This window comes from Thamnophis sirtalis, unplaced genomic scaffold (genome assembly GCF_051295495.1).
Source record: "Thamnophis sirtalis isolate CommonGarterSnake01/CBP01778 unplaced genomic scaffold, rThaSir2_p1.2 scaffold_4, whole genome shotgun sequence".
Classification (NCBI taxonomy): Eukaryota; Metazoa; Chordata; class Lepidosauria; order Squamata; family Natricidae; genus Thamnophis; species Thamnophis sirtalis.
The window spans coordinates 125,549,533-125,576,592 of NW_028261384.1; the positions used below are offsets into that span (position 1 = coordinate 125,549,533).

The following is a 27,060-nucleotide window of genomic DNA, read 5'->3' on the forward strand; positions in this document are numbered from 1 at the left end:
AGGCCTCCTTGGGGGATGAGGAGGACAAAAGCAAAAAACGGGCAGTTTTTTGCCTGTTTTTGCCCCCCTCCCCAGCCCACAGGAGCACTCTAAAAGCCTCCCAAAGCATATGCATGCCCCCTTCTTTTTTTTATATGAAAAATGGGTTTTTCACAAAAATGAGTTTTTTTGCTCTTTTTTGCCTCCCCAGCCCCAAGAGCACTTTGCAGGCCTCTCAAACTCTCTGGATGCCCTGTTTTTGACACACACACAAAAAAAAACAAGGCATGCAGAGGGTTTGGGAGGCCTGCAGAGGGCAAAAACCCTTTTTTTAAACTTACCTCTTCAAAATCTTGGTGCGTCTTATACTCCGGTGCATCTTATAGTCCGAAAAATACAGTAAATCCTTCCATTCCTCACCATCCAGTCAGAGCTGAAGAAGCTTTTTGGATGAGAAGTGAAACGTCTTCAAAAAGAAAAGAAAAAAACCAAGGAAGTCCAGTTGCCTTTTGAAAAAAGCACCTTTAGGACTGAGAACCTCTATGGAGGAGGTGGATGGGAGTGCTTCCCTAAGTCACCGCTTGCTTGATTCTCTTCCCTTTGACATCTCTAGCACCGAGAGATCCTGGATTCAGTAAAAGAGAAAGCTCCTAGAGATTTGTTCTCTCTGAAGAATTTGATCCACCGCCTTCATATTTCGGAGCCAGTTCAGCATGTCATGAGTCTCTTGGAACGGAGGTGAGACGGCCTTGCACATCTGGCACCACATTTGCAGGCCTGGTGTGACATCTGTCTTTTGAGTTTTCACCAGGGGTGTACAGGTAGCCCTCCACTTACGACCGTTCCCTTGGTGACCGTTCAAAGTTACAATGGCGTTGAAAAAAAAGAGCATTTTTCACGCTTACGGTCGTTTTAGCAATCCCGGAGGTCATGTGATCAAAGCTCGAACTCCTCGCAACTGGTTCATATTTATGACGGTTGCAATGTCCTGGGGTCAACCTTCGTGACCTACTGACAATCATAGTCAATGGGTGTTCTGACCTGGGCTTCCCCAAACCATGAAGCAGACTCCTTGTCTTGACAAAAAACCCTTTTTATTAACTTACTGTGAATTCTGCTCATTAACTTCCAGCAAAGTCTTTCAAGGGAGGATTTACAGCCACAGACTTTATCTGGCTTGGAGAGCTGACAGGCCGATATCTGCAAAACTTGGCAAGGAGTCTCAGAAGAGTCACTAACCAATTAAGTGAACTAATTGTCTCCCCTTTGGCTCCTCTTTTATTCCCTCTGGGAGGGATCCTTCATCATCCACCTGTGGCCTTACTCCGAAGTCGACCCCTGTTCTTTAGCTGTTCCCTTCATCTGGCAACTCTGCGCATGCGCACACTGGGAACAGGCTCCAGCTGTTCCTCTGCCTCACTGATGTCTGACTCTGAAGGCAGCTGATAATTGTCAGATGACCCTGGCCCCCTCTCTGCCTCCGACACAGAGCCCTCATCAGAGCCTTCCCCAGACTCCAGGACTGGCCCATGTCCCTCCCCAACCTCCTCACTGTCCGAATCTGATACCAGCTCTGCTGGCCACTGGTGGGCCACAACAATGGGCTCCACACTGACCCACAAAAACCCCAACCCCATTCACCAAACATCTCTATTTGTGCGTTCTCTTCAAATCCACACAATTCATGATTAGTAAAACCACACCTGGAATATTGAGCCCAGTTTTGATTGCCACATTATAAAAAAAAATATTGGGGATATCTGGAAAGAGTGCAGAGAAGAGCAACTCAGGTGATTAGGGGACTGGAGAATAAAACATGTGAAGAACGGTTGCAGGAACTGGGCATGGCTAATTAGTTAAAAGAATGACTAGGGGGTGACACAATAGCAGCACTCTTAGTATTTGAGGGACTGCCACAAAGAGGGGTCAGCCTATTTTCCAAAGCACCAGACAAGAAGCAATGGGTGGAAACTAATCAAGGAGAGAAGCAGACTGGAATTAAGGAGAAACTTCCTAACAGTGAGAATAATCATCAGTGGAAGAGTTTGCCTTCAGAAGTTGTGGGTGCTCCATCACTGGAGGCTTTTAAGAAGAGACTGGACAACCACCTGTCTTGATTAAGGGGCTGGACTAGATGATCTCCAAGGTACCTTCCAGCTGTATTCTGATTGATTGACTAAACAAATGCTTGTAAGTTGAGAACTACTTGTATCCATTACGTGGCCCATGTAATGTTGACTGTTCTTGTTCCGTGTTTTTCTTTTGTAGTCCTTGAGTTCACAGTCTTTCTCTTTTTTAGGTACCCCCCAGATCTGCCCTCCTTTTCCCGAAGTCGGTTGCCAGGGCCCTGGGATCCGACCCTTGCTGGCACTCGCATGAAACTGGAGGTACCCCAGACTTGGGATCGAGAACTGAGCAACCGTGGGAACAAGGCTGCTGTCTGGGAAGAACTGATTGGTAGGTGGAAGAGTTGACTGCATTCCTTCATTTTCCAATAATTTTCATTATTGGACCCTGAAATCCCAGAAAGGCATGCTGACTAGACAGAATCAGAGTGGAAGCATGGAAAATAAGTGTGAACCCAGATAAAGGCAGTCCTTGAGTTATGACCACTTGTAGAAATGTCTGTGGAGGTTCTTAGTCACCCAGGTCATGGTTGTCCCAAAGGTGCCTTTTCAAGAGGCAACTGGACTTTCTTGTTATTCTTTATTTATATCCCTTGAAATTCCCTACCATCCAGTCAGAGCTGAAGAAGCTTCTTGGATGAAAAGCAAAACGTCTTCAAAGGAAAAACAAGGAAGTCCAGTTGCCTTTTGAAAAAGCATCTTTGGGAAGGCCAGCAACCATTCAAAGTTATAATGGAGCTGAAGGAGTGGTTTGTATAACCAATCTTCACAAGAACCCTGGTGGTGCAGTGGTTAGACTGAACTGTTTCATGTTAACTCTGTGCGCTGCCTGGAGTTCAGTCTTGATGGGGCTCACGGTTAATTCAGTCTTCCATCCTTCCGAGGTTGGTAAAATGAGGACCCAGATTTTTTTCGGGGGGCAGTATGCTGTTTCTATAGGGATGCAGTGGCTCAGTGCTAAGACGCTGAGCTTGTCGATCATAAAGGTTTGGCAGTTTGGCAGTTCGAATCCCTAGTGCTGTGTAATTGAGTGAGCTCCTGTTATTTGTCCCAGCCTCTGCCAACCTAGTAGTTCGAAAGCATGTAAAAATGCAAGTAGAAAAATAGGGACCACCTTTGGTGGGAAGGTAACAGCATTCTGTGTGCCCTCGGCACTTAGTCATGCTGGCTACATGACCAAGGAAAGGTCTTTGGACAGCGCTGGCTCTTTTCATTTAACAAGTGCAGCAATTCGCTTAACAAATGTGGCGAGAAAAGTCGTAAACGGGGGGGAAGACTCGCTAAACAAATTTCTCACTTGGCAACATAAATTTTGGGCTCGATTGTGGTCGTAAGTCAAGGACGACCTGTAATCCCTGTGATTACTAAGAGTTAAAGCTGACTTGATGAGAAAAGATCACAGGGAATTGGGGAGATGTTATAGGTAGAAAAAGTTTGGAAACGTTTACAAACAAATAATTGCAGGAGTATGATACTTGTATTTATATTACATTAGACTATATTTTATTCTCTCATGCATTGCATAATGGGACTTACCATACAATATGCTACACTGCAAATTGTATTTATTAATGCTTACATAATCACTCTTAATCTTATACAATTCTGAGGTATGCCTTTTACATACACTTAACGTATATGTATGTGTATTGAAGTGTTAATACACTTCTGCATTAAGTAGCAAGGTTAAACAAAGAATGTAATAATATATCATGGTAACAACAATGTAAAGGTGAGCAACGTAATTAAAATTCTTTCCTTTAAATGGAAATCATCTAAACTGCAAGTGGGAAGTATGATTAAATCAAAACCAGAGGAGGTGTAATAGAAATAGATGATGCTAATTTTTTTACAAAATATAAGCAGCAAAATATTAACTATTAACATGGAGGGATGTTGTGGCTCAGTGGCTAAGATGCTGAGCTTGTTGATCAGAATGTCGGCAGTTCAGTGGTTTGAATCCCTAGTGCCCCTTAACAGAGGGAGCTCCTGTTACTTGTCCCAGCTTCTACCAACCTAGCAGTTTGAAAGCATGTAAAAAGTGCAAGGAGAAAAATATGGACCACTTTGGTGGGAAGATAACAGCACTCCTTGTGTTTTCGGCATTTACTCATGCCGGCCACATGATCATGGAGACGTCTTCGGACAGCGCTGGCTCTTTGGCTTTGAAACGGAGATGAGCACCGCCCCCTAGAGCTGGAAATGACTAGCACACATATACGGGGGAATCTTTACTTTTACCTATTAACACGGAGGCACTCCTCTATCTCTTTCTATTCTGTCCTCCTACCTCCCAAGTCTGAATATATGTATGGAAAGAAAAGAAATAAAACTGGGTAAAATTCTCATATCTTCACTCATATTTTTTTTAAAAAAAAAATACCAGTCTAAAATATTATTTCTGCTTGCTGAGTTTCATCTGTGTAATTGCCATTTACTTGCTGCCCCCTAGATTCAAAGAAACTGCCCTTCATGGCAATGCTACGAAACCTGCGGAACATTTTGAGGTCTGGGGTGAGCGAGAGGCATCATCAACTTCTCTTAAGGCGCCTTGAGGACAAGGTAAGGCTATCTGTGCAGGAGAAATTTTCTGAAAGTGAAAACAATCAACCCATGGAACAGCTAAGCTTGCCTTGGGAAGTTGTGGGAGCTTCATCACTGGAGGCTTTCAAGAAGAGATTGGACTGCCATTTGTCAGAAATGGGGTAGGGTCTCCTACTTGGGCAGGGGGTTGGACTAATGACTTACAAGGCTCCTTGCAACTCTATTAATCTGAATCTGAGTCCTCAATTTACATTTGTTCATTGACTTTTTGAAGTGACAATGGCACCCCCACCAAAAACCACACTTAACCACCATTGTAGCATTCCTGTAATCACGTGATCAAAATTTGGATGATTGACCATTGGCATGTATTTATGACTGTTTCCCGGGGTCACCTGATCACCTTTTGGGACCTTCTGATGAACAAAGTCAACAGGGAAGCCAGGTTCACTTAACAACAGCTTTACTAATTTAACAACCACAGTGATTCACTTCCTGTGGCAAGAAAGGTCGTAAAATGGGGCAAAATTCAGGAAGAAGCTTCTTGAAGCAGGAGACGCTTCTTGGATGGGAAGTGAAATGTTTTCAAATTTTTTAAAAAATCAAGAAAGTGCAATTGCCTTTTAGGAAAAAAAAACATTTTTGGGACATTTATGTCCTGAAAGCCTCTGATTACCCACCATGATGGGCTTCTCACTGGATGGATTTTGCATAAACATGATAGGCAGTTGAGCTACTTGTGGGTTAAGGGGTTAAGCCAGGGGTAGTCAACCTTTCTGTAACTACCACCCACTTTTGTATCTCTTGTTAGTAGTACAATTTTCTAACCGCCCACCGGTTCCACAGTAATGGTGATTTTATGAAAAGCTAATGAAAATGTTTTTGAATAATGCTATGATTTTTTAAAAGTCAATTAAATTAAAAAAAAGGAAAGTGCTTTAGTATCGGACAAAACCCCTACCACCCACCATGAAAGCTGGAACGTGGGCGGTAGGGACCAGGCTGACTACCACTGGGTTAAGCTATTATCTAAGCATTTTGCATTGAAGCAAGCAATCCCATCAAACCATAATAACGCAAAGCACACCAGCTGAACTCTGTTGTTGGGTTCTGCAAATCCTGTGTGAAGTTGTCCTTTGCAATTGTCTGATAAATTTGAATGGCAGTCATTATTCTTTCTTAACACTTCAAGGAAACCATCAAAATCTGTAGTATTTTTCCCTTCTCCCTGGCTGTCGGTCTCTTTGTATAGTTTCTTATTAAATTTCTGTGCTATTTTTTTCTTCTCCTTGTTTTGGTAACATATATATTTCTCTCATCGTTTTGTAATTTGTTAATCCATCTCTTCTCTATTTCTTCAATTTATATGCTACCTATCTCCCCTGCTTGTTAGCATTCTCAAAAGTATTTTGGTTTATCTTTATCATCTGTTGTGCCAGGTCCTTCTTTTCAAGTAGATTCAATTTAACTCTAATTAGGTCCAATTGTTGTTTTATACTTCTCTGTTGCGGCTTATTTTGTAGTTTCGTCTCCAGTCTTTTCTATTGTTTTTCCAAAGAATTCTCTTTGCTTTTTAAATTTATTTTCTTTTGCCATATAAGATATGGCAACTCCCCTCATGTATGCCTTTGCCGTTATCCCATAAATTTTGTAGAGATGTATCTTCTTTTTTTGTTTTCTTTAAAGAAGAGATGCAATTGTTTAATCATCGTTAATTTAAATTCTTTGCCTTTTAAAGTCAATCTTTTCAGTGTCCATCTTGTCATCCTCTTTTTCCCTATCAATCTTATTTTTATGAGACTGTGATCCTCCCAGAGATTCGTGACAATTTCAACTTCCTTCACATCTCATTGCAATTCTGTTGATATCCAGACCATATCAATTCTGGACCATGATTGATGTCGGTTCGAGTAATATGTATATTGATTTATATCCTGGTTTCTCTCTCTCCAAATATCTGTGAAGAAGTGGAAAACACCTGGGACAGACCATGGTTTGCTGCCATAACAATAGGGGCAAAGCATGCTGCATTTTCCACGGACAGACTTCAAAGCACAAGCGGGACGAACAGAATTCAATTTTTGTATCACCAAATTTCCATGTGGTATAAAGGAGCTTCTTTTCACACAGTCTCCCTAGTCTTCTTACTAGGTCATTCAGCTTCAATCTGTACATCATCCTTATGTGTAAACTTTAATCCCTTTTCAAAAGGAAACTGGACTTTGCTTTTCCTTGAAGACATTTCACTTCTCATCCAAGAAGCTTCTTCAGTTCTGAGTGAATGGTGGAGGATGGAAGGGTTTATATTCCTTGCAGTCATCTGGTTGATGGCGTTCTTTCTGAGGGTCATGGAGGCAACTTGGAGGTTTATCTGTGCCCTGAATAGTACAAATGAGTGTGGAACCTTCTTGGAAGTAGTGAAAGGACTGTGTTGTAAACAGGAGATAGGTGGTGTTGTATTCCCCCTCCTCTGTTTTTCAATAATAGGCTGTTCAATCTTATATGAATTGCTTTTTTGACCCCTCTTACATGGGGTCAGTTTTAATTCTGGGAATTAAATGTCTATGGAGAATCTCTATAGACATTTAATTACCAGAATTCCTCAGCCAGCGTGGCTGTTCTTGAGTCTTTTCTTCTTTTTGTGCCATATCCATCATCGGACGTTGGTGATTCTATTTTTATCAACAGCCCCACGAAAAAGTGCTGTTGAGTTTTGTCAAAACCAGTCCCTAAGATTTTGATGTCATGATATTCTTCTTCTGTCTGAACCTCGTTTGCCTTCAATATTTCCCTGGAGGATTAAGTGAAGTATGGCGTATTTTTCCGGGTGTTCGCATCACATGCCCAAAATATTCTAACTTTTGCTTTTTTTTTATGGTTTTGATGATTTCCCTTGGCTTTCCTAGGCGGCTTGCGGAACTGAAATCCACATATCTTGCAGCAGCTGTTCTGTGAGAAATTCATACTAGATTATTCTGTACTTTAATGTTAATAATTTTAATTCTGTTTTTGCCTTTGGCCTTTCTCTCCTTCAGGACTCTGTCATACGCAGCAGACAACTTCCTTTCCGGTTCCTTTCAGCCTACAAAGTGATTATGGACCTGGAAACAGAAATTAAGAAAAAAGGTGAGGAATACTTAACCTGGGTTGAATGGCTGGGAATTCTTCATTAACACTGGAAAGTGACTCCTAAGTCAGGGGTCACCAAAAGATCACGTGGAAATGTTGTTCGTTCATGCGCTTATCAGGGTCACGTTCTGGAAAAGCTGAACGTCTAGTTTCTAGCACGCATGCGCGCCCGACAATCAGCTGGCTGACACGCAGGCCAGTTTTCAGCACGGATGCACACGCAAAGAGATTGCACTCTGGAAAAGCCAAACTTCCGGGTCCTGGCGTGCATGCGTCGCCAACAGTCAGCTGCCTGGTGCGCATGTGCCCACCGGTTTTCAGCACTGCCACGCACGCGAAGGACAGCTGATCGTCACGTGCGCCTACGTGCCAGAAACTCAGAAGACAAACAGGCAAGGCTGCATGTGCTGGGTGACATGGCTTTGCGTCCCACTTGGCATGCGTGCCATAGGTTTGCCATCGCGGCCCTAGTCCATTCTGGCATGCCAGAAACCGGGCTACACAAACAAACGAAGCCCCATCTATGGGATGCAGGTAATATGCGAAACCAGGCACCCTCCAATCCAAGGAAAATCTTCTCTCCACAGAACCGGTCCCTGTTCCCAAAAGTTTGAGGACTACTGTCCTAAGTCATTTTGTCTAGTTCTGAATTTTTTTTTACACATCCTTTTGGACTTGTGCTGGAGCCCATCCTCAGGGAACTTCTCTCTAATAGCCCAAAGCACACAGACTGCTAGAAAGACATTCCCTGAGGATGGGTGTTCTGACCGAGACTTCCCGAGAGCAGGAAGCAAACTCTTTGTCCCGACCCCCCCCCCCAAAAAAAACCTTTTATTAATTTACTGTGAATTCTGTCCATTCACATCCAGCAAAGTCTTTTAAGGGAGGATTTGCAATCACAGACCTTCTCTGGCTTAGAGAACTGACCGGCCAATATCTTCAAAACTTGGCAAGGAGCCTCAGAGAGTCATAAACCAATTAAGCAAACTAATTGTCTCTTGCAAACTCCACTCCCCTTTCGCTCCTCTTTTATTTCCTCTGGGAGAGGCCGTTCATCATTCAACTGAGGCCTTACTCCCAAGTCGACTCCTGTTCTTTAGCTGTCCCCTTCGTCTGGCAACTCTGCGCATGCGCACACTGGGAACAGGCTCCAGCTGTTCATCTGCCTCACTGATAACTGTCAGACGACCCTGGTCCCCTCTCTGCCTCCGACACAGAGCCCTCATCAGAGCCTCCCCCAGACTCCAGGACTGGCCCATTTTCCTCCCCAACCTCATCACTGTCCTAATCTGATGCCAGCCCCATTGGCCACTGGTGGGCCACAACAATGGGCTCCACATTGATCCACGAAAAGCTCAGAAGACAAAACTTCTGGTCCCAGTCACGGACCCAGATTTGATCTTGCAACATTATCCTGGGACACGAGTATTCGCCTTCATTCTCAATGAGGGATGAATGTCAAAGAAGTCAAAAAAGCTGATCTGGTTTACCAGGTTTACTATGGATAGGAGGACCTATTTTCAAATGAAGAAAAAGAGATCTTCCTTCCGTGTTTCCTTGAGCATCTTTTTCTCTTCTTTCAGACGAGCCCTTCCCGAGTAACCTACAGCTCATCGAAAAAGTCACAAAGCAAATGAAGCTACCAATTAATTTTCTAAAACGCCAAAATCTACGGGGTTGCATGGAGATCCCGCTCATTTTCCAGATGGTAAAGAGGGAGAAGCAGAAGTTGCTTAAATCCAGGTAGGAGGCTGTAGCTAGGACTATCCTTGTCTTCTTGCTTAGCAGAGGTTCTGGAGAAGGAGAATGAAGTATTGGGTGTAGTATTTAGACCGTACGTGATAGCTTAGTAGTTAAGGTGCTGGACTAGAGTCAGTAGCCCAGGTTCAAGACATGAGCACCACGTGATGGAGTGAGCTGCTGTCCTTGCACCAGCTCCTGACAACCTAGCAGTTTGAAAACATGCAAATGCGAGTAGATAAATAGGTACCACTTCATCGGGAAGTTAACACAGCTCTGTCATGTCATGTTGGCCACACAAACATTTTTGGACATTGCTGGGCCTTGAAATTTAGATGATCACTGCCCCCTAGAGTCTGCAGGGACTCTTTAGACCGGTGGTTACCAACTGGTGGTCCATGAGAACATTTTGGTGGTCCGCAGAAAAAGTATTTGCATTTTTTATATTGCACTAAATCAGGGTCCTCAAACTACGGCTCCTGGGCTGGATACATGCAATGAACATTTGTGTTGCTGCAGAGAATCTCCCCCTTTGTAGTTTTTTGTGTGGGTCAGAGGGGGGGCAGAAATTCCGACTCGGGGTCTGCTTCAGCCGCCTGGTGTGGGGCTTTGGGTGAAGGCTGGAGGGAAGTGCCACTGGTAGCAAAGAGCTGGAGTGCCTTGTTCCAGTGGGACTACATCATGGCCTGGAACTGTCTGCCCATCTCAGCCCGCTCAACCTCCAGGCGCCAGTACCTGGCCTTGCACTCCTGCAGGTCTTCCTTCTGCTTGGAAAGCCTACGCTCATAGTCCTCAGTGAGGTGCTTCTGCTGAGTCTCCTTCTCGATCAGATCCAATTTGAACTGAGCTGTTTTGCCAACTCTTTCTCATGGTGGCTGCTTAGCTCCAGCAACTGCTTCCTGTTAGGGCCCTAAGGATCCCAGGCAGGGAGGTGAGGAGGGCCTGGGAGGGTAGGGACACATAGAGACCAGTGAGGCACCCCTTGACATGGGTGACATTGAGTTGCCCACACCCACCCAGTCACATGACCACTTAGCCACACCCACCCAGTCCACCACCCGGTCATTAGGCAGAATACATTAGTGGTCTGTGAGATTTAAAATTATGAAGTTAGTGGTCCCTGAGGTCTGAAAGGTTGGTGACCACTGTCTTAGATCAAGGGTGTCAAACTCGATTTCATTGAGGGTCGCATGAGGGTTGTGTATGACCTTGGGAGATCGGGGGGCAGTGGCCAGTGTGGACATGGCCAGCTTGACCTCTCCCATGTTGGGGGTGCCTGTGGTGGCATGAGTGCTCTGCCAGCAAAAAAGGGCTCCCAAGTTCCATCTGTGGCTGCGATGGCCTCCTACAACCCTCCCGAACTCTGGTTTTGCTGGCAGAGGCACTACGCCCGTTCCTTCGCTGTTTGCAGGGTGGCCCCATGGGCCACATTTAAGCACTCTGAGGGCCACATCTGGCCCCCGGACCTTGAGTTTGACCCCCTGCCTTAGACCATAAATTTTGAAGCCCAACACTGACCAATGAAGTACATCTTGGCCTGATGTACAACAGTGTACTATTGCAGTATCCACACATCAAAATTTGGGTGGTTAGTAACTGGCATAAATCCAAAGTCAGCCTAGTTCAATCTTCCAGCACCTCCCAGTTAAATGTGACTTCTAGGCTGAGGTTTGCTGCTTTGATCTTCTGCATCTTCCGCATCCTTCACTCAGAGGTGTACAGGTAGTTCTTTGACTTACAATCACCCGTTATGGTTTAGTGACCGTTCGAAGTTACAACAGCATTTTAAAAAAAGGTGACTTATGACCGCTTTTCACACGTATGATCACTGCAGCATTCCCATGGTTTTCACGTGATCCAAACTGGATGGTTGGCAACCAGCATGTATTTAGGTCAATTGCAGTGTCCTGGAGTCATGTGATTATCTTTTGCGACCTTCTGACCAGCAAAGGCAATGGGGAAGCCAGGTTCACTTAACAGCCATGTTACTGACTTAATTACTGTAGTGATTTCCCCTAACAACTGTGACAGGAAAGGTGGTTAAGGCAAAATCAGGGGTGGACTGCTAGGAGTTCGCAAGGGTTTGGGCCATCCGCCAGCTAGGATCTTGCCCCGTTCGGCGAACCCCCAAATGCTACCTCTGGCTGGCCATGCCCATCCCTCTCACCCTGCCCCTCCCAGGAGTCTCCACGCAGCCCATTCATCATGCCAGGTAAGTGCAGGGCCCGCTTGGAGGTTCAGGGCGGGTGGGGGAAATGAGCCTATCTGAAGTTCTGGAAGTCTGGAAACAACCCGTTTCCAGCCTCCAGAGGGCCTCCAGAGCCTAAGGGAAGCAGTTTTCACCCTCCCGGAGGCTCAAATAAAGCCTCTGGAGTCTGGGGAGGGTAAAAATCGTCCCCCCACAGCTGTGGTGCAGGTGGCCAACTAGGCCACGCCCACCATGGCTATGCCCACCCAGTAACAGGACAACGAACACGTTGCTACAATTTTGGAAGCCCATCCCGGGGCAAAACTCACTTAACTCTCTCTCTCTCTCTCAGTATTAACACTTCACATGTTCTTGATGCTACCACTCTGTTCGTTGAGAATTCTTTCTCAATTTTGTACCTCACAGAGACATCCGCTACACCGCTGACATCCTGCAACGCTACTGCCAGGCTCTGGAGACAGCAGTTGGGTTATCAGTGAAGCATAATATGCACCCCATTCCTGGGAGGACTCTCATCTTGATCTCCAGCAGCTATCAATTTGGGAAGTCTTGCGTTCAAGCCAAAAATATGTATTGCCCAACTGATGACAAGAATGACAACCAGAAGAGTCCCATGACGGTTGGTAAACAGTTAATAGTTGTCATTCAGTTCACCCTCTTTTTCTGCCCTCGTCTGTTTTTTTCAACATGATAGTTATTGCTGTTGTTGTTATTTTTTTTTATTTTGAAGCATTAAAAAAAAACATTAAAAAAATTCTCATCCATTACATACAGCATGTCGTTTGGTTACCAGTTACGACGGTGCTGGGAAAAAAAGACTTAAGACTGGTCCTTGGATTTACAACTAGGATAGGATAGGATAGAATAGAATAGAATAGAATTCTTCATTGGCCAAGTGTGGTTGGACACACAAGGAATTTGTCTTTGGTGCATATGCTCTCAGTGTACAACAGTGTACTATTGCAGTAATCCATCAAACATCAAAATTTGGGTGGTTAATAACTGGCATAAACTTGAGCAGGGGGCTGGACTAGAAGACCTCCAAGGTCCCTTCCAGCTCTATTCTCATTTCATTTCACTTCATTGATGATGTCTGAGGCATCTTGGAGTCAAGTGATCACCATTTTACTCTTGGGGGATGTCTTTCATATCCTTTGGCTTTCCAAGTGGTCTTGGAAAGCCAAAGGATATGAAAGACATCCAAGTCTAAACCAAAGCCAAGGTTGCTTAATTAAAAAAAACAAAACAATATTGGCTAAGTGTATTAGTCATAGGCTTGTTCCATCACTTAAAGACAAAGAAATAAGGAACTCCTTATCCGCACGTCGAAATTTGGTTGCATGGCAATTGGCATAAACTCGAGCAGGGGGCTGGACTAGAAGCCCTCCAAAGTCCCTTCCAGCTCTATTTTGATTTCATTTCATTTCTGATATTTGAGGCATCATGTAGTCACATTTTACTCTTGGGGATGTCTTTTGTATCCCTCAGCTTTCCAAGTGGTCTCCCATCCAAGTCTAAACTAAAGCCAAGCTTGCTTTATAAAAAAAACAAAAACCAGCCAATATTGGACTAAGTGCAATTGTGAGTCATAAGTGTGTTCCTTCTCTTAAAGACAAAGAGCTAAGGAACTAATGCAATCCTAAATTGCATTAACAGAGGGATACAATAAAAATCAAGTGAGGTACTAATACTCCTCTATAAAGCCTTAGTAAGATCACACCTAGAGTACTGCATCCAGTTTTGGTCACCACACGATAAAAAAGATGTTGAGACTCTAGAAAAAGTGCAGAGAACAGCGGGGATTGGGGATTAGGGGATTGGAGGCTAAAACATAAGAACATTTACAGGAACTGGGCATGGCTAGTCTAGTGAAGAGAAGGACCAGGGGAGAATTGATAGCAGTGTTCCAATATTTAAGGGTCTGCCACAGAGAGGAGAGGGTCAAGCTATTTTCCAAAGCACCTGAAAGCCAGAGAGGGAAGAATGGATGGAAACTGAACAAGGAGAGATTCAACCTAGAAACAAGGAGGAACTTTCTGACAGTGAGAACAATCAAACAATGGAACAGAAGTTGCCTTTGGAAGTTGTGGGGGCTTCATCACTTGAGACTTTCAAGAAGAGATTGGATTGCCATTTGTCAGAAATTTTGTAGGGCTATGATGGCAAACCTATGGCACGCATGCCACAGGTGGCACGCAGAACCATTTCTGAGGGCATGCGAGGTGTTGCCCTGTCAGCTCCAGCGCGGATGTGTGTGCTGGCCAGCTGATTTCGGAATTGATTTTCGGCCATTTTTCGCCCTCTGGAGGCTTCAGGGAAGCTTCCTGAAGCCTCCGGAGGGAGAAAAACAGCCCAATGTGCATATTGGAAGTCCAAAAATGGACTTCAGAGGACCTCCGGGTGGTGGAGAAGGCCATTTTCACCCTCACCAGGCTCCTAGAAAGCCTCTGGAGCCTGCGGAGAGTGAAAAACGGACCTTCTGGTCTGACCGGAAGTTGGCATATGGGCCGTTTTTGGCGTCCGGAGGGCCTCCGGGTGGTGGAGAAGGCCTTTTTCACCCTCCCCAGGCTCCTAGAAAGAGTCTGGCAAACCAGACATTTATAGAGGTGCAGATGACAGTCTCAGTAATTGCTTGACGTGCCTCTATTAACGTCACTTTTCCCTTCTCTCTTTAGGTCCGAGACTTGGCCATATTGCTGGCCTCCATGTTATATTCAGTCTGTGAGCAGGCTAAGGTTTTCCTCTGCAACTTTTCAGATATCGTGGGGGCTATTCCCATGACCGGTTCTGTGCTGAAGGATGTGCAAACCATACAGAGCGTGGTAAGACCTGGATTTGAGAGAGACACTAGGCTGGGGGCAAGGATTTGACTTCAGAGTTCACCCTCTTTTGCTTTTACCCAGATAAATATGAATAATCACACACTGTATTTGTACTTGTATTTATTAGTTCGTCAAACATGTACAAGATAGCAGGTATAAATATAAACATGGACATGAACGAAAGAAATTTATACAAATAAATGGGGATAGTAGGACAGGGATAGTAGGCACGCTGGTGCGCTTATGCACACCCCCTTTATGGATCTCTTAGTGAGGTCCACGCTAGACAGTTTAAGGTTAAAGTTATGGGGGTTTGAGGATGTAACAACAGAGTCAGGTAGAGCATTCCAGGCATTGACCACTCTGCTACTGAAGTTGTATTTTCTGCAATCGAGTTTAGAGTGGTTTACTATGAGTTTGTATTGATTGTTTGCCCAAGTATTAGTGAGGTTGAAGCTGAAATAGTCATTGACAGGTAGGACGTTATAGCAGATAATTTTGTGTACTGTGCTTAGATCATACCACAGACGGCGCAGTTACACGTTGTCCAAGCCCAAAATTTCGAGCTAGCAGAGGAGATTCTCTTGTAGAATCGTGAATTATCAATCGTGAATAAGTTATTGTGTGTGAATCGGCAAGGGGACTTAAGGGGACAAAACAAACAGAGATGTTCCCCTTAAGCAACTAGTTCAGTTCTCTGACTTTAATTTCTTCAACTTTCTCCTACAATTTTGTTTTGGGTAAGTAAGCATAGCATTGCTTTCCTCCCCAAAGGAATTTTTGTGATGGGTGAATAACTTTCCACAATGAAGATTGCGAAAACAATGGGAGAGAAGGGCGGAGGGGAAGAAGAATTCCCTCTTCTTCCCCCCCCTCCCCTTATATAATAAAGTAGGAAGAGAAACTGACATGACTACATGAGAGACTGTGAGTCATGGATCCTTCTGGGCCGATTAGCAGGATAGTGAATCTACAGAAGAGTTCCATTTTGTACGAAAAGAGCAGGCAGAGCTGGGAGGGGGCGGAGTAAAATGTGTCATCAGTTTAGAATCCTTACATTGCCACAAGGGATCCAAGTCCTCCTTTATTTCCATTCCATTCCTATCTAGCGCCAATTTAGTGCTGACAGTTGTCCAGATTCTTGTGTGTAGGCCTCAATAAATCATTTATACTGTAATCTATTTGTGTTTATTCTGCAAAAAAATAAAATGAAATGAAATAATAGGAGCCCTAGTGGCGCAGTGGTTAGAATGCAGTACTACAGGCTGACTGTGCCCACAGTCAGGAGTTCGATCCTAACCAGCTCAAGGTTGACTCAACCTTCCAAGTTTCCAAGGTCGGTAAAACAAAAACCCAGATTGTGGTGGGCAATGTGCTGACCCTGTAAACCGCTCAGAAAGTGCTCTAAAGCATGGTCCCCAACCTTTGGGCTGCAGCCCACTAGTGGGCCGTGAGGGGATTGCAATCAGGCCGTGGAAACGACCAGCAAGCGTGTGTACGTGCATGCACACCCACACTTGCGTGATAAGTGGACGAGCACATGTGCACACGCTCCCTTTGCACGAGCGGCAGGCGCATGCTGCTTGCACAAATGGAGCTGCATGCAAGTGTGCATTTGCTGGTTGCTCGTACGAAATTATCCCCTCCACCCCCACCCCCAAACCAGTCTGTAAAGTCAAAGATATTGGGGAACTCTGCTGTAATGCACTAAGGAGCGGTATATAAGTTTAAGTGCTATTTACATGAATGGTCCTGATTCTTTGTGGCTGACACATTTGCAAAAATCGATCCAGGAGTGGTTGATGTGTCCAATGCTTCTTCTTCCAGTTCGGAACAGTTTACTACAGTGATGACTGGAGGGCACCGGACGTCATCAAGGATTTCTTGATTCGGCGGGAACATGTAAGTCGTCATCATCATTTAACAACCCCATAATCCCTTGCGGGGTGGAGCCTGGGAAACTGAATGGAGCGAACCAGAGCATTTAATTGGCCGGATGCCTTTCCTGTCGCCAATGCGGAGCTTTACGCAGCAGGTATACTCTCATTGTGCCCAGAGAGAGAGAGATATCTGCCTCTACCTAGGATCGAACTCGCCGCCTCCTGATTGTGAGGTGAGGCGGGAAGATGTAAGTCCGTTGTAACAATGTAGGAAGCCTTCAATTGGAAGAACAGTCTGGACAAAAGGATTGATTAAAAATCCATCAGATTAATGAATGAAGATGCCTTTAGAACAGGTGTCTTCAGTGAAACAATCACTGCTTCTCTGCCTTAATTTTTCTAGAGGATCTTAGTCCCTCTTCTCCAGATAAATATGGATAACCATGGATTGTATCAATGGGTACAAGAGTGGGTTTGAAGATAACAAACAAATAGTGCTGTCTAGTGCATGGCACTGGTGTAAACTAGATCCAGTTTAGGTTCTGGATGACCATTCTTTTGGATCTCATACAAGGAATTGTTTTTTTTTTTCTACAATGGTAAACTTGATTTTGCAAAGCAAAAGAAATCAAAGTCTTTGCACTTTCTTGGGCCAGCCGGAAAAATGGGTTTAGGATGGGAAAGCTTTTATAGCTTTTGTAACAACACTCAGCTTTGGTTACAACTTCCTATGATCCCATCAACAGGGTCCTGATGGGGTGGGGGGGTTATTGTTCAGCAACTGTACACAGGTTTGGGTTGGGGAAAACTTGATGAATGGATCTACTGGCTGCATAGAATTGAAGGCTGTCTAGATCTTCACTTAATGGAAAAGCGGGGTGGGGAGGGAGTTGCAAAAAGAACATAAGCCATTTCCTTGGCATTTTAACCCAAAGGTGCTTTTTCAGGAAGCAACTGGACTTTCTTGTTCTTTCTTTCGAAGACATTTCGCTTCTCATCCAAAAAGCTTCTTCAGCTCTGACAGGATAGTGGGGAATGGAAGGATATTTTAAAAATCCAGTTTCTCTACAGACTTGGAGTTTTAACACCTGCAGATCAGCGTGATGAGTCCCTGCATGTTACAGAGCTCCCTTATTTCTCTTTTCCCAACTCCAGGTGGATACGATTCTCGTGCTAAGTAATGACGTTGAAGAACTTAGCGGTTCTTGTCTCCATCTCTATCGCCAACATGTTGCCCCCGATTGCCTTTACATCAATATCTGTGCTGAGCCAGGGTAAGGGAGGAGAATGGGTCCTGCCTTAGACTGCTTATTTGTTTTTATTCCTTTTGATATATCCTTTCTGAAGTGCTTTACTCTGAGCGGCCAAAGTCCATATATTACTAAAACTCTTGTGTCTGTTTGGTTGTTTGTAACCTTCACCTCAGATAAACAGTGAGTCCCAGGGCTACAATTTTTGAACTCGTGTACCTCAAATGGACGCACTTACAAAATGCACTCAAAAATCCAGTTCCCACGGCATTAAAATTTGGCAAAGTTGTGACTGCTTCAATGCTTCTTCAATGTTAGCATAGACGGTGTGATGGTTCTTTTCAACACCTCCTGCTGGCTTCCTATGGGGAAAGTCAATGGGGAAGCCATTGGGAAATCAGAAAGTTTCTCCCACTTCTTTTTAAAAATCTCCCTCTTGTCCTTCTGTTTTTCTGTTTAGGTAGGAAATTGTTGTGGCCCGCCAGCAGAGCTGGCAGCAGATTTGGACAGTGTGGAGGTTGGGGAGGGACATGGGTCAATCCTGGAGTCTGGGAAAGGCTCTGATGAGGGCTCTGTGTCGAAGGCAGAGAGGGGGCCAGAGCCGTATGGCAGTTATCAGCTGCCTTCAGAGTCAGACATCAGTGAGGCAGAGGAACAGCTGGAGCCTGTTCCCAGTGTGCACATGCGCAGAGTTGCCAGACGAAGGGAACAGCTAAAGAACAGGGGTCAACTTGGGAGTAAGGCCACAGCTGGACGATGAATGGCCCCTCCCAGAGGAAATAAAAGAGGAACAAAAAGGGAGTGGAGTTTGCAGGAGACAATTAGTTTGCTTAATGGGTTCGTGACTCTTCGAGTTCTGCAGATATCGGCCTGTCAGATCTCCAAGCCAGATAAAGTCTGTGACTGTAAATCCTCCTTTGAAAGACTTTGCTGGATGTGAATGAGCAGAATTCACAGTAAATTAATAAAAGGGATTTTTGTCGGGACAAGTAGTTTGCTTCGTGCTCTTGGGAAGCCTCAGTCAGAGCAGGGATATCTCTGAAATAACCCAACAGGGGCACAGGCTGTCTAGTTAAAGAGAATTCTGAAGTAGCAGTGCACTGCGCAACTAAATGAATCCTTTTTTTCCGCCTTCCATCTTTAGGGGGAAGAGAACTTTTAAATCCAGGAAGGATGTAATAATCCATGGTTTCAGTGAGCAAATGTTCAGGTAAGCTTTGGAGCTAAAGAAGTGAATAGAAATAAATGTGGATGGTTTCCTTGATGTGCAAATGATTGCGTTTTGTTCTGGGGTTGCTCTCTCACTGAAGATCACAGAAGACTGTTTCCACAATGGGAAAGACTGAAGAGGGTTTATGTCATTGCAATAGCGCTTAAGCTTATATACCGCTTCACAGTGCTTTTTCAGTCCTCTCTAAGCAGGTTACAGAGTCAGCCTATTGCCCCAATAACCTGGGTCCTCATTTTACCAACCTCAGAAGGATGGAGGGGTTAGTCAACCCTGAGCCCGTTGGGATCGAGCTCCAGGCTGTGGGCAGAGTTAGCCTGCAATATGGTATTCTAACCACCGTGGCACCAAGACTCTTGGTCATAAGTACCACTCCTTCAGTGCCGTTGCAACTTTGAATGGCTGCAGAACAAGTAGCTATAATTCCAGGACTGCCTTTATCTATGTGCAGGCTTATTTTCCATGTTTTCACTGTCATTCTGTCTAATCAGCATGCTTTTTGGTCATAGCTAGCCTGCCATGCTGCATTCTACCACTGCGTCACAAGGGCAAAAATTGAGCATTGATAGCTAGTGGCTGTTTAAAGAAGCACTTGGAACAAAAGCAGAATTCTTGGTAGCCAAAGGGTGTATGCTTTAGTGCCGTGATGGCAAACATATGGCACGCATGCCACGGGTGACATGCCAAGACCTCTCTGCAGGGCATGCCAGTCGTCGCCCCAGCCCAGGTCCACCGCACATGTGCGCCTCCTGCCAACCAGCTTGTCTGCGCATGAGTGGGGGGAGCAGGCTGCAAGTGGCGGATATGCATGTACATGCATGGGGGGAAGGGCACATGCATGTGTGTGTGCATGTTCGCATTGCATTTCGGGGCACCGCACGGTGTCCCCCCATCCCGTTTTGGCTTCTAGGTTGGTGCAGGAGGCCTTCCAGACCCAAAACAGGGCATGGGTGGGTGCATATCGTCCCTGTGTGTCCTGTTTTGGGTCTGGAAAGACTCCTACACCAATCTGGTGGCAAAAAATGGGCAAGGAGGGGCCCATAAGCAGGGTGGCGGGGGAGTACAGAGTGGGTCGTGTGTGCATGCGCATGGGGGGAAGGGCGTGCAGTGGGGTGCACGTGCATTGCCTTATGGCTGTAGGCACACGACAAAAAGGTTAGCAATCACTGCTTTAGTATCTGCTGGAAAATTCTAGATTTTAAAAGACTCTTCTTACTTTGGCCAGGTTTATGTCTGAATGTGGCAATTCCCGGTTCTTGGAACATGTTGGCAAAGTTGACGAGATTCACGGCTTGCCCCCGCAACAGAGAACAGCGACAGATCAGCAGGAACCTGGAGTTGTGTCCTTGATACCCGTGCCCCAGAGCAGGTAGTTTTAATGGGGAAGTAATGAGAAAGACCACAAGTTACTCTGGATGGAGAATTGGGTATTGACTCCTGTTTTCCTGCAGGTGGCGCTCTGTGAGGATTTTCGTCTCCTCTACTTTCCGGGACATGCACGGTGAACGTGACCTGCTTATTCGCTCGGTTTTTCCTGAGCTTCGCGCACGAGCCGCCAGGTTCTGCTTGGCGATCCAGGAGATTGATTTGCGCTGGGGAATCACGGAGCATGAGAGCCAGAGAAATAAGTATGTGGGATGCTAATGGGGAAGGAGGGGGGGGGGGGTTCTAGGTAAATCGTTATCTATGTTGAAGAAAAGTGGCTAACATTATTGTTAGTTGCAAAGTCGTGTCTGACCCATCGTGACCCTACGGACCACATTCCTCCAGGCCTTCCTGTCCTCTACCATCCTCTGGAGTCCACTTAAGCTCATGCTGACTGCTTTGGTGACTCCATCCAGCCACCTCGTTCTCTGTCGTCCCCCTTCTTCTTTTGCTCTTCATCTTTCCCAGCATTAGGCTCTTCTCCAGTTAGTCCTTCTTTCTCATTAGGTGGCCAAAGTATTTTAGCTTCATCTTCAAGATCTGGCCTCTTCATGGCTAATGGTATTTCCTGACAATTAGAACAATTCACCAGTGGAACGACTTGCCTCCAGAAGTTGTGGGTGCTCTAACACTGGAGGATTTAAAGAAGAGATTGGACAACCATTTGTATGGAATAGTTTGGGGTTTCCTGCTTGAGCAGGGGTTTGGACTAGAAGACCCCCAAGATCCCTTCCAACTCTGTTAATCTATTATGCGCCAATGAGTATGTTATCCTTTCATCTTTTCTGGGTTGGACCAGTGGTTTTCAAAGTTTTTGGTCTCAGGATATCTTTACCTTCGCAATAATAACAGTGTCATAGTTTGTTGCAGCAGTCAAATCCAGGAAGCACACACAGCAGGGGTGGGTTCCTGCCAATACTGACCGCTTCGGTAGAAGAGCTTCCAGAAATCTACCGTACCGGTTAGAAGAGGTTCGTCACAGAGCGCCTGCCCTACCCCCTTGCTCAATTGCCCCGCCCGTTCCATCGCCGCTCATGGGCGGTAGCTTGTGTGGTGCGGCCGGCCTCCTAGGACCTCCCAGAACTTGCCTAGGAAGTGTGGCCGCCAGCAAAGCATGGGGGCGTTCCAGGGCATCCCTGCCCCCACTGCTTCCCCGTCTCCCTTCCCAGCGAAGTTTTCCAAGGTGTGGTTTTCCTCCCATCCCTTGTGCCCGGCTCCCGTTGAGGTCCGGTAAAGAGGAGTAGAGCCTTTGGGGAGTGAAGAGGAGGAGAAGGGATGAGGAGGAGGCACACGTGTGGGGCCATGCCAGCTGGGCAACTGGCAACCAGCAGAGAGTCGAAGGTTCTCGGCGCTCCCAGTCACTTTCGCGGCTTCTCAGAGCACGGAGGAGCATGCGGAGAAGAGCGCGGTGCTCTGGGAAGCCATGACAGTGACTTGGGAGCGCTGAGAACCTTCCTGCCTCTGCTGGACTTTGCACGCTCCTTGGGACTGCAATAGACATCCAGAAGTGGCGGGGGCTGTCGGGCTGGAAGCCCAAACCCCATTAGCCACAAAAGCCGCTTTTAGATGTCTATTGCAGTCATGAGGAGCGCACAGAGAAGAGCGTGAAGTACAGCGGAGGCAGGAAGGTTCTTGTAACTCCCCAGTCGCTTTTGCGGCTTCCCAGAGCACCAAGAACCTTCCTGCCTCTGCTGTACTTCTCCCTCTTCTCCGCTCTTCCCGGTGAGAGAGCAAGGGAGGAAGGGAGGATCAGGCTGCCTGATCCTCGCTCGCTCACTCGCTCGCCTGCTGGGCTGACTCAGTGTGGCTCTGGCTACCTCTGTCCTTCCACGCCCAGCAGCTGCGGTGACATCATCAAGACGAAGTTTGGGAGCACTGAGAACTTTTCTGCCTCTGCTGGAGTTTGTCTTGATGACGTCGCCACAGCTTCCAGGCGTGGAAGGACGGAGGTAGCCAGCGTGGTGCCAAGGCAGCCCGGCGGCAAGCCAGTGAACAAGCAATGCAGGATCAGGTTGCCTGATCCTGGTTCACTTGCCCGCCAGGCTACCTTGACGCGTCTCTGGCTACCTCCGTCCTTCTGTGCCTGGCAGCTGCGGCGACATCATCAAGACGAAGTGCAGCGGAGGCCGAAAGGTTCTCGGTGCTCCGGAGAAGAGCATGAAGCTTCTATGCTTAATTCTATGTTAGTATTATTAGCATTATATAAACCTGTTTGAGATGGGTGGCCATAGAAATTGAAAAAGAACTAAATAAACATTAGGTTTATATTCCTTTCCCTGATTGGACTCTTTTGGAGTTTCATGTTAAAAATGTCTGCCTTGTTCATAAATGTAACTCTAGGCTCCAGCCAGATCTGATTTAAAGCAGGGGTGTCTAACTTTGGAAACTTTAAGATGTATGGACTTCAACTCCCAGGAATGCTGGCTGGGAAATTCTAGGAGTTGTTAAAATGCCAAGGTTGGATACCCCTGGTTTAAAGTGAAAAAAGGGGAGTCAGAGCACAGCAGTGCTTTCTTTCTTTTTTTTTAATATTAAATTTTTTTTTTGTTACATAAACAACTCATGCCCACACCAGTGGGAAAAGAAAAAATCAAAACACAAAAAAGACAAAAAACAAAAAACAAGGCAGGGGGGAAAAAAAGGAAAAACAAAAGAAAAAACGAAAAAAAAAAACCACAGGTATATATTATAGAAAAATATATCAGCTGGTTACAACATGTTTTGGTGCATCTCTTCCATTAATTCATATTAATTCAAATATCAACTCAAATGTTTACCATATTGACATCATTATACCTCCACTTTTAGTTGACTACGGTTATTTAAACATCTTTCATCCTTAACTATGCCAAAGATTTAATCCATAACCACATGCTAGCATTTCATTTACTTGTTTGTAAAATCCTCTATTAATATCAAATCCTCATATCCTGTTTTAGCTAAACATCCATAATATTTAATACCAAAAATTCCATCTTCCATGTATATAGTTTATTATCATTCTCCTTTCTTTATGTAATTATATCATATATCGTAACATTTTCCCCATATTAGTTAACATTTAACTGTATATAGTTTTATTTCATTTTTTAATAGTGATAATTATTGTGATTAATAACCTTTGTATATCGTCCAAAAATATTTCCAGCCTTCCCTTCTCATATCCAATTATTATTTATCATATCAACTCCACATTATATACATTACTATCATTATCAATTATTATTCAACTATGTCTATTACAAATAAAAATAATTAGGTTTAGCTAATTTTGAATTGTATTCTTCCATCTATCAGCCTGTGTCTCCAATAACAAAACCTCCTTAATCCTATTACCATTCGTGGATCAAGTTCTACAAATGTCTTTATAAGCAAGTCCAAACAGGAATATCTTCGCACCTTTTTGCTTAAGATGCCTCTCATATAATGTCCTACGCGTTGTCCTACTCTTGTTGCACTTTTAAGCTTGTCTTTAATTCTCAGTGGTGTTATCGAAAATTTTGCAAATGATGTTTCATAAAGTATAAATTCTTTAATGCTTCTCATTCCTCCTGCGCTCTGTCTTTTGAAATAAATCTTCTGTATGGCTGCACAGCAGTGCTTTCAAAGACACTTCCCTGTATTATCTGTGCACAATTTGAAGAAAATCTCTTTCCCAAGGGAGATTTATAACCTCCTGAGAAGCTGCTTGAAGTTCACACAGGAGAGGGTAAGCATTTCTCTTGAGAAAGAGCTTTTCCTCACATTGTGGTGAGACAATAATAAATGGAACAGGATTTCCAGCAGTGGCCTTTTGGGTTTTTTCCACCACATTTTGATTGGCAGCTGTTTGTTCAACCTCTTCCTCTTGTTGTGAAAGGGAAGAAGTCGCCTTGTTTTTAATTTTGGACTGAGACTAAAACTGTGTGCATCCTGATTGGAATATAGGTGGTCCTTGACTTACAACCATTTGTTTAATGACTGTTTGCTTGCACTGAAAAAAAAGGGTGTGTATCATTTTTCACACTTATGACCATTGCAGAATCCTTGTGGTTACCTGATAAAATTCAGACACTTGGCAAGCGGCATGTATTTATGATGGAGATGTTGTCCTGGGGTCATGTGATCACATTTTGCAAGCAAAGTCAATGGGAAGCCAGATTCACTTAGCAACTTTGGCTAGAAAGGTCGTAAAATGGGGCTAAACCAGGGGTCCTCAAACTATGGCCTGCGGGCCAGATATGGCCTGACAAAGCCATTAATCTGGCCCGCGTGGGACCATGAGGCTGCCATGTCCACATTGCCCCACCTACCCTCCGCCAGCCCCCACCCACCCTCTGGAGGCCGAGGAGGCCAAAAACAGGATGCATGAGTGGCACTGGAGGCCAAAAATGAAACACACAGAGCCCCCCATCGCTTCTAAGCCTGCCAGCCAGGCCACCTTACCTGCTGCCTGGTCTCCTGCCTGCTCCTTGCAGAGGAGAGTTGCTGATTCTGCCTGCTGGTAAGTGACCCGTTTTTTTTCCCTTTATGCTTTTAATGTTTTTTTTAAATTTATTTATTGTGTCTAGAATATTTTTAATGGTTTTATTTGCATGTACTTTGGGAAATTTGTGTGTTTCTGTAGTGAATTCACTACAGAAATAAACACGAAACATTGCAAAACTGCCTTGCACCAACCTGGCCTGCCCATAGAAAAGCAGCCACTTAGAAGCACATAAAATTTATAACATTCTTTTGCTTTTCTATGGGCAGGCCAGGTTGGTGCAAGATTTTGCCAGATTTTGTGTTTTTGTGTGATACCTGATTGTTTAGGTAATTGTGGTTCCCGGTTCTGTGAGCTTCCTGGCACTGTCCTTTATAATTTCCCACAATGCCTTGATGGTTTTTATTCCAGTGGTTTTGTCTTTCCTGTCCTTAGGGTTAGAGAAAAAAACTGGTTTCATCTGCAATCTTTTTTGGGGGAAATTGTTATTTTTTGGTTTTTTCTTGGCACTGTCATAGTTTGTGTGTGTGTGTGGTGTAATGTCCCACAGTTATCTACATATTAATAATGATCAAGTACTAATAATATTTCCTTATACATGTTAGTGACCATTCCTTACATAATTGGAGTTTTCTTTCATACTTTTAGATTTCTAATTTCTGTTTCTGTTAGCAATTGATAAAACAAATCTCACGTGAAAAAGTATTCGAAGCCTTCTTGATTTTAATTGTCAATTTATTCATTCCTGCGCATTCTAATTTATTCATTTTCATATCTTTGTTTTTCCACTGTTGTACAAACACAATTCCAGCAGCTGTTAACATGTGTAAAATTAAATATGTATTGTATTCCCTTTGAAATGCCCAACCAAATATTACTGGTTTTAAATCCATATTTTGCTTTACCATTGCTTCTAACCATGACACCACTAACTCTTGAATAGCTACTTGGTCTGTCCTAAGTACTGAACTTAATTCATATATTCTTGTTTTTTGAACTGAGGAATAAATTTCAGAAAAAGAAATCTGTATTGCTCTGTGAATCTACCTATGACATTCATTCTTGATCAAATTTCTTAAATGAAAAACTATATCTTTCCTGTTTGTTGGGGGACATCCTTCCTGAAAAGACTGTACAGTGTTGAGTGAAAACAGAGGTCCCTTCTGTTACCTATAGTGTAGTCCTCAGTTTACAACCACAATCGAGTCCAATGTTGTTTTATTTCTTCTGCAGTTAGTATTATTTAACAGGATGAAGAGGCAACAGAGTATGACCGCTAGGGCATTCATTTTTCCTATGTAAGTAGCTGTTTTATTACTTTGTGTTTTTGTTTCATCCTTAATATAGTAGTAAAGCAATTAAAGTCTTCCTTTCTGTATCTTTTTGTGCAGGATATTCATTGGAGCAAGGTGATCAGCGGGTGACTTCAACACACAAAAGGACAGTAACCTTTCTTTTCTATTATTTTTTGTGCTTGTTTCATCCTAATGCAGTGCATGCGATTAAAGTCCTCTTTTCTGTGTCTCTCTGTGCAGGTTATTGGAGTAAGGTGGTGGTGTGCAGAAATCCAGCAAGGCAGTAATCTTCCCTCTGTAAGTAGCTGTCTTTATTGCTGTTTATGCTGGATTCATCCTTCATATAGTAAGTGCAAGCGATTAAAATCTTCCTTTGTATGTCTCTTCTTTGTGCAGGTTATTGGAGCAAGGTGGTGAGGTGGTGGTGTGCAGAAGATGGAGAAAAGGACAGTAATCTTCAATTTCTATTATTTTTTGTACTTGTTTCATCCTAATGCAGTGCATGCGATTAAAGTCCTCTTTTCTGTGTTTCTTTGGGCAGGTTATTGGAGTAAGGTGGTGGTGTGAAGAAGTCCAGCAAGGCAGTAATCTTCCCTCTGTAAGTAGCTGTCTTTATTGCTGTTTATGCTGGAATCATCCTTAATATAGTAAGTGCAAGTGATTAAAGTCTTCCTTTCTGTGTCTCTTCTTTGTGCAGGTTATTGGAGTAAGGTGGTGGTGTGAAGAAGTCCAGCAAGGCAGTAATCTTCCCTCTGTAAGTAGCTGTCTTTATTGCTGTTTATGCTGGAATCATCCTTAATATAGTAAGTGCAAGTGATTAAAGTCTTCCTTTCTGTGTCTCTTCTTTGTGCAGGTTATTGGAGTAAGGTGGTGGTGTGAAGAAGTCCAGCAAGGCAGTAATCTTCCCTCTGTAAGTAGCTGTCTTTATTGCTGTTTATGCTGGAATCATCCTTAATATAGTAAGTGCA

At 44.4% G+C, this 27,060-nt stretch overlaps 1 protein-coding gene across 1 annotated transcript in view; it reads left to right on the forward strand.

The window, feature by feature from the left end:
- Window positions 1-27,060, forward strand: part of TEP1 (telomerase associated protein 1) — a 197,400-nt gene that overhangs the window by 39,834 nt on the left and 130,506 nt on the right. Inside the window, exons 11-22 of the mRNA XM_087714127.1 lie at window positions 593-717; window positions 2,279-2,436; window positions 4,558-4,667; window positions 7,685-7,775; window positions 9,362-9,521; window positions 12,133-12,346; window positions 14,403-14,549; window positions 16,377-16,451; window positions 17,585-17,703; window positions 18,824-18,889; window positions 20,133-20,276; window positions 20,359-20,535. Of these exons, the coding sequence (XP_087570253.1) occupies window positions 593-717; window positions 2,279-2,436; window positions 4,558-4,667; window positions 7,685-7,775; window positions 9,362-9,521; window positions 12,133-12,346; window positions 14,403-14,549; window positions 16,377-16,451; window positions 17,585-17,703; window positions 18,824-18,889; window positions 20,133-20,276; window positions 20,359-20,535 (1,586 nt within the window). The remainder of the gene's footprint in view (window positions 1-592; window positions 718-2,278; window positions 2,437-4,557; window positions 4,668-7,684; window positions 7,776-9,361; window positions 9,522-12,132; window positions 12,347-14,402; window positions 14,550-16,376; window positions 16,452-17,584; window positions 17,704-18,823; window positions 18,890-20,132; window positions 20,277-20,358; window positions 20,536-27,060) is intronic.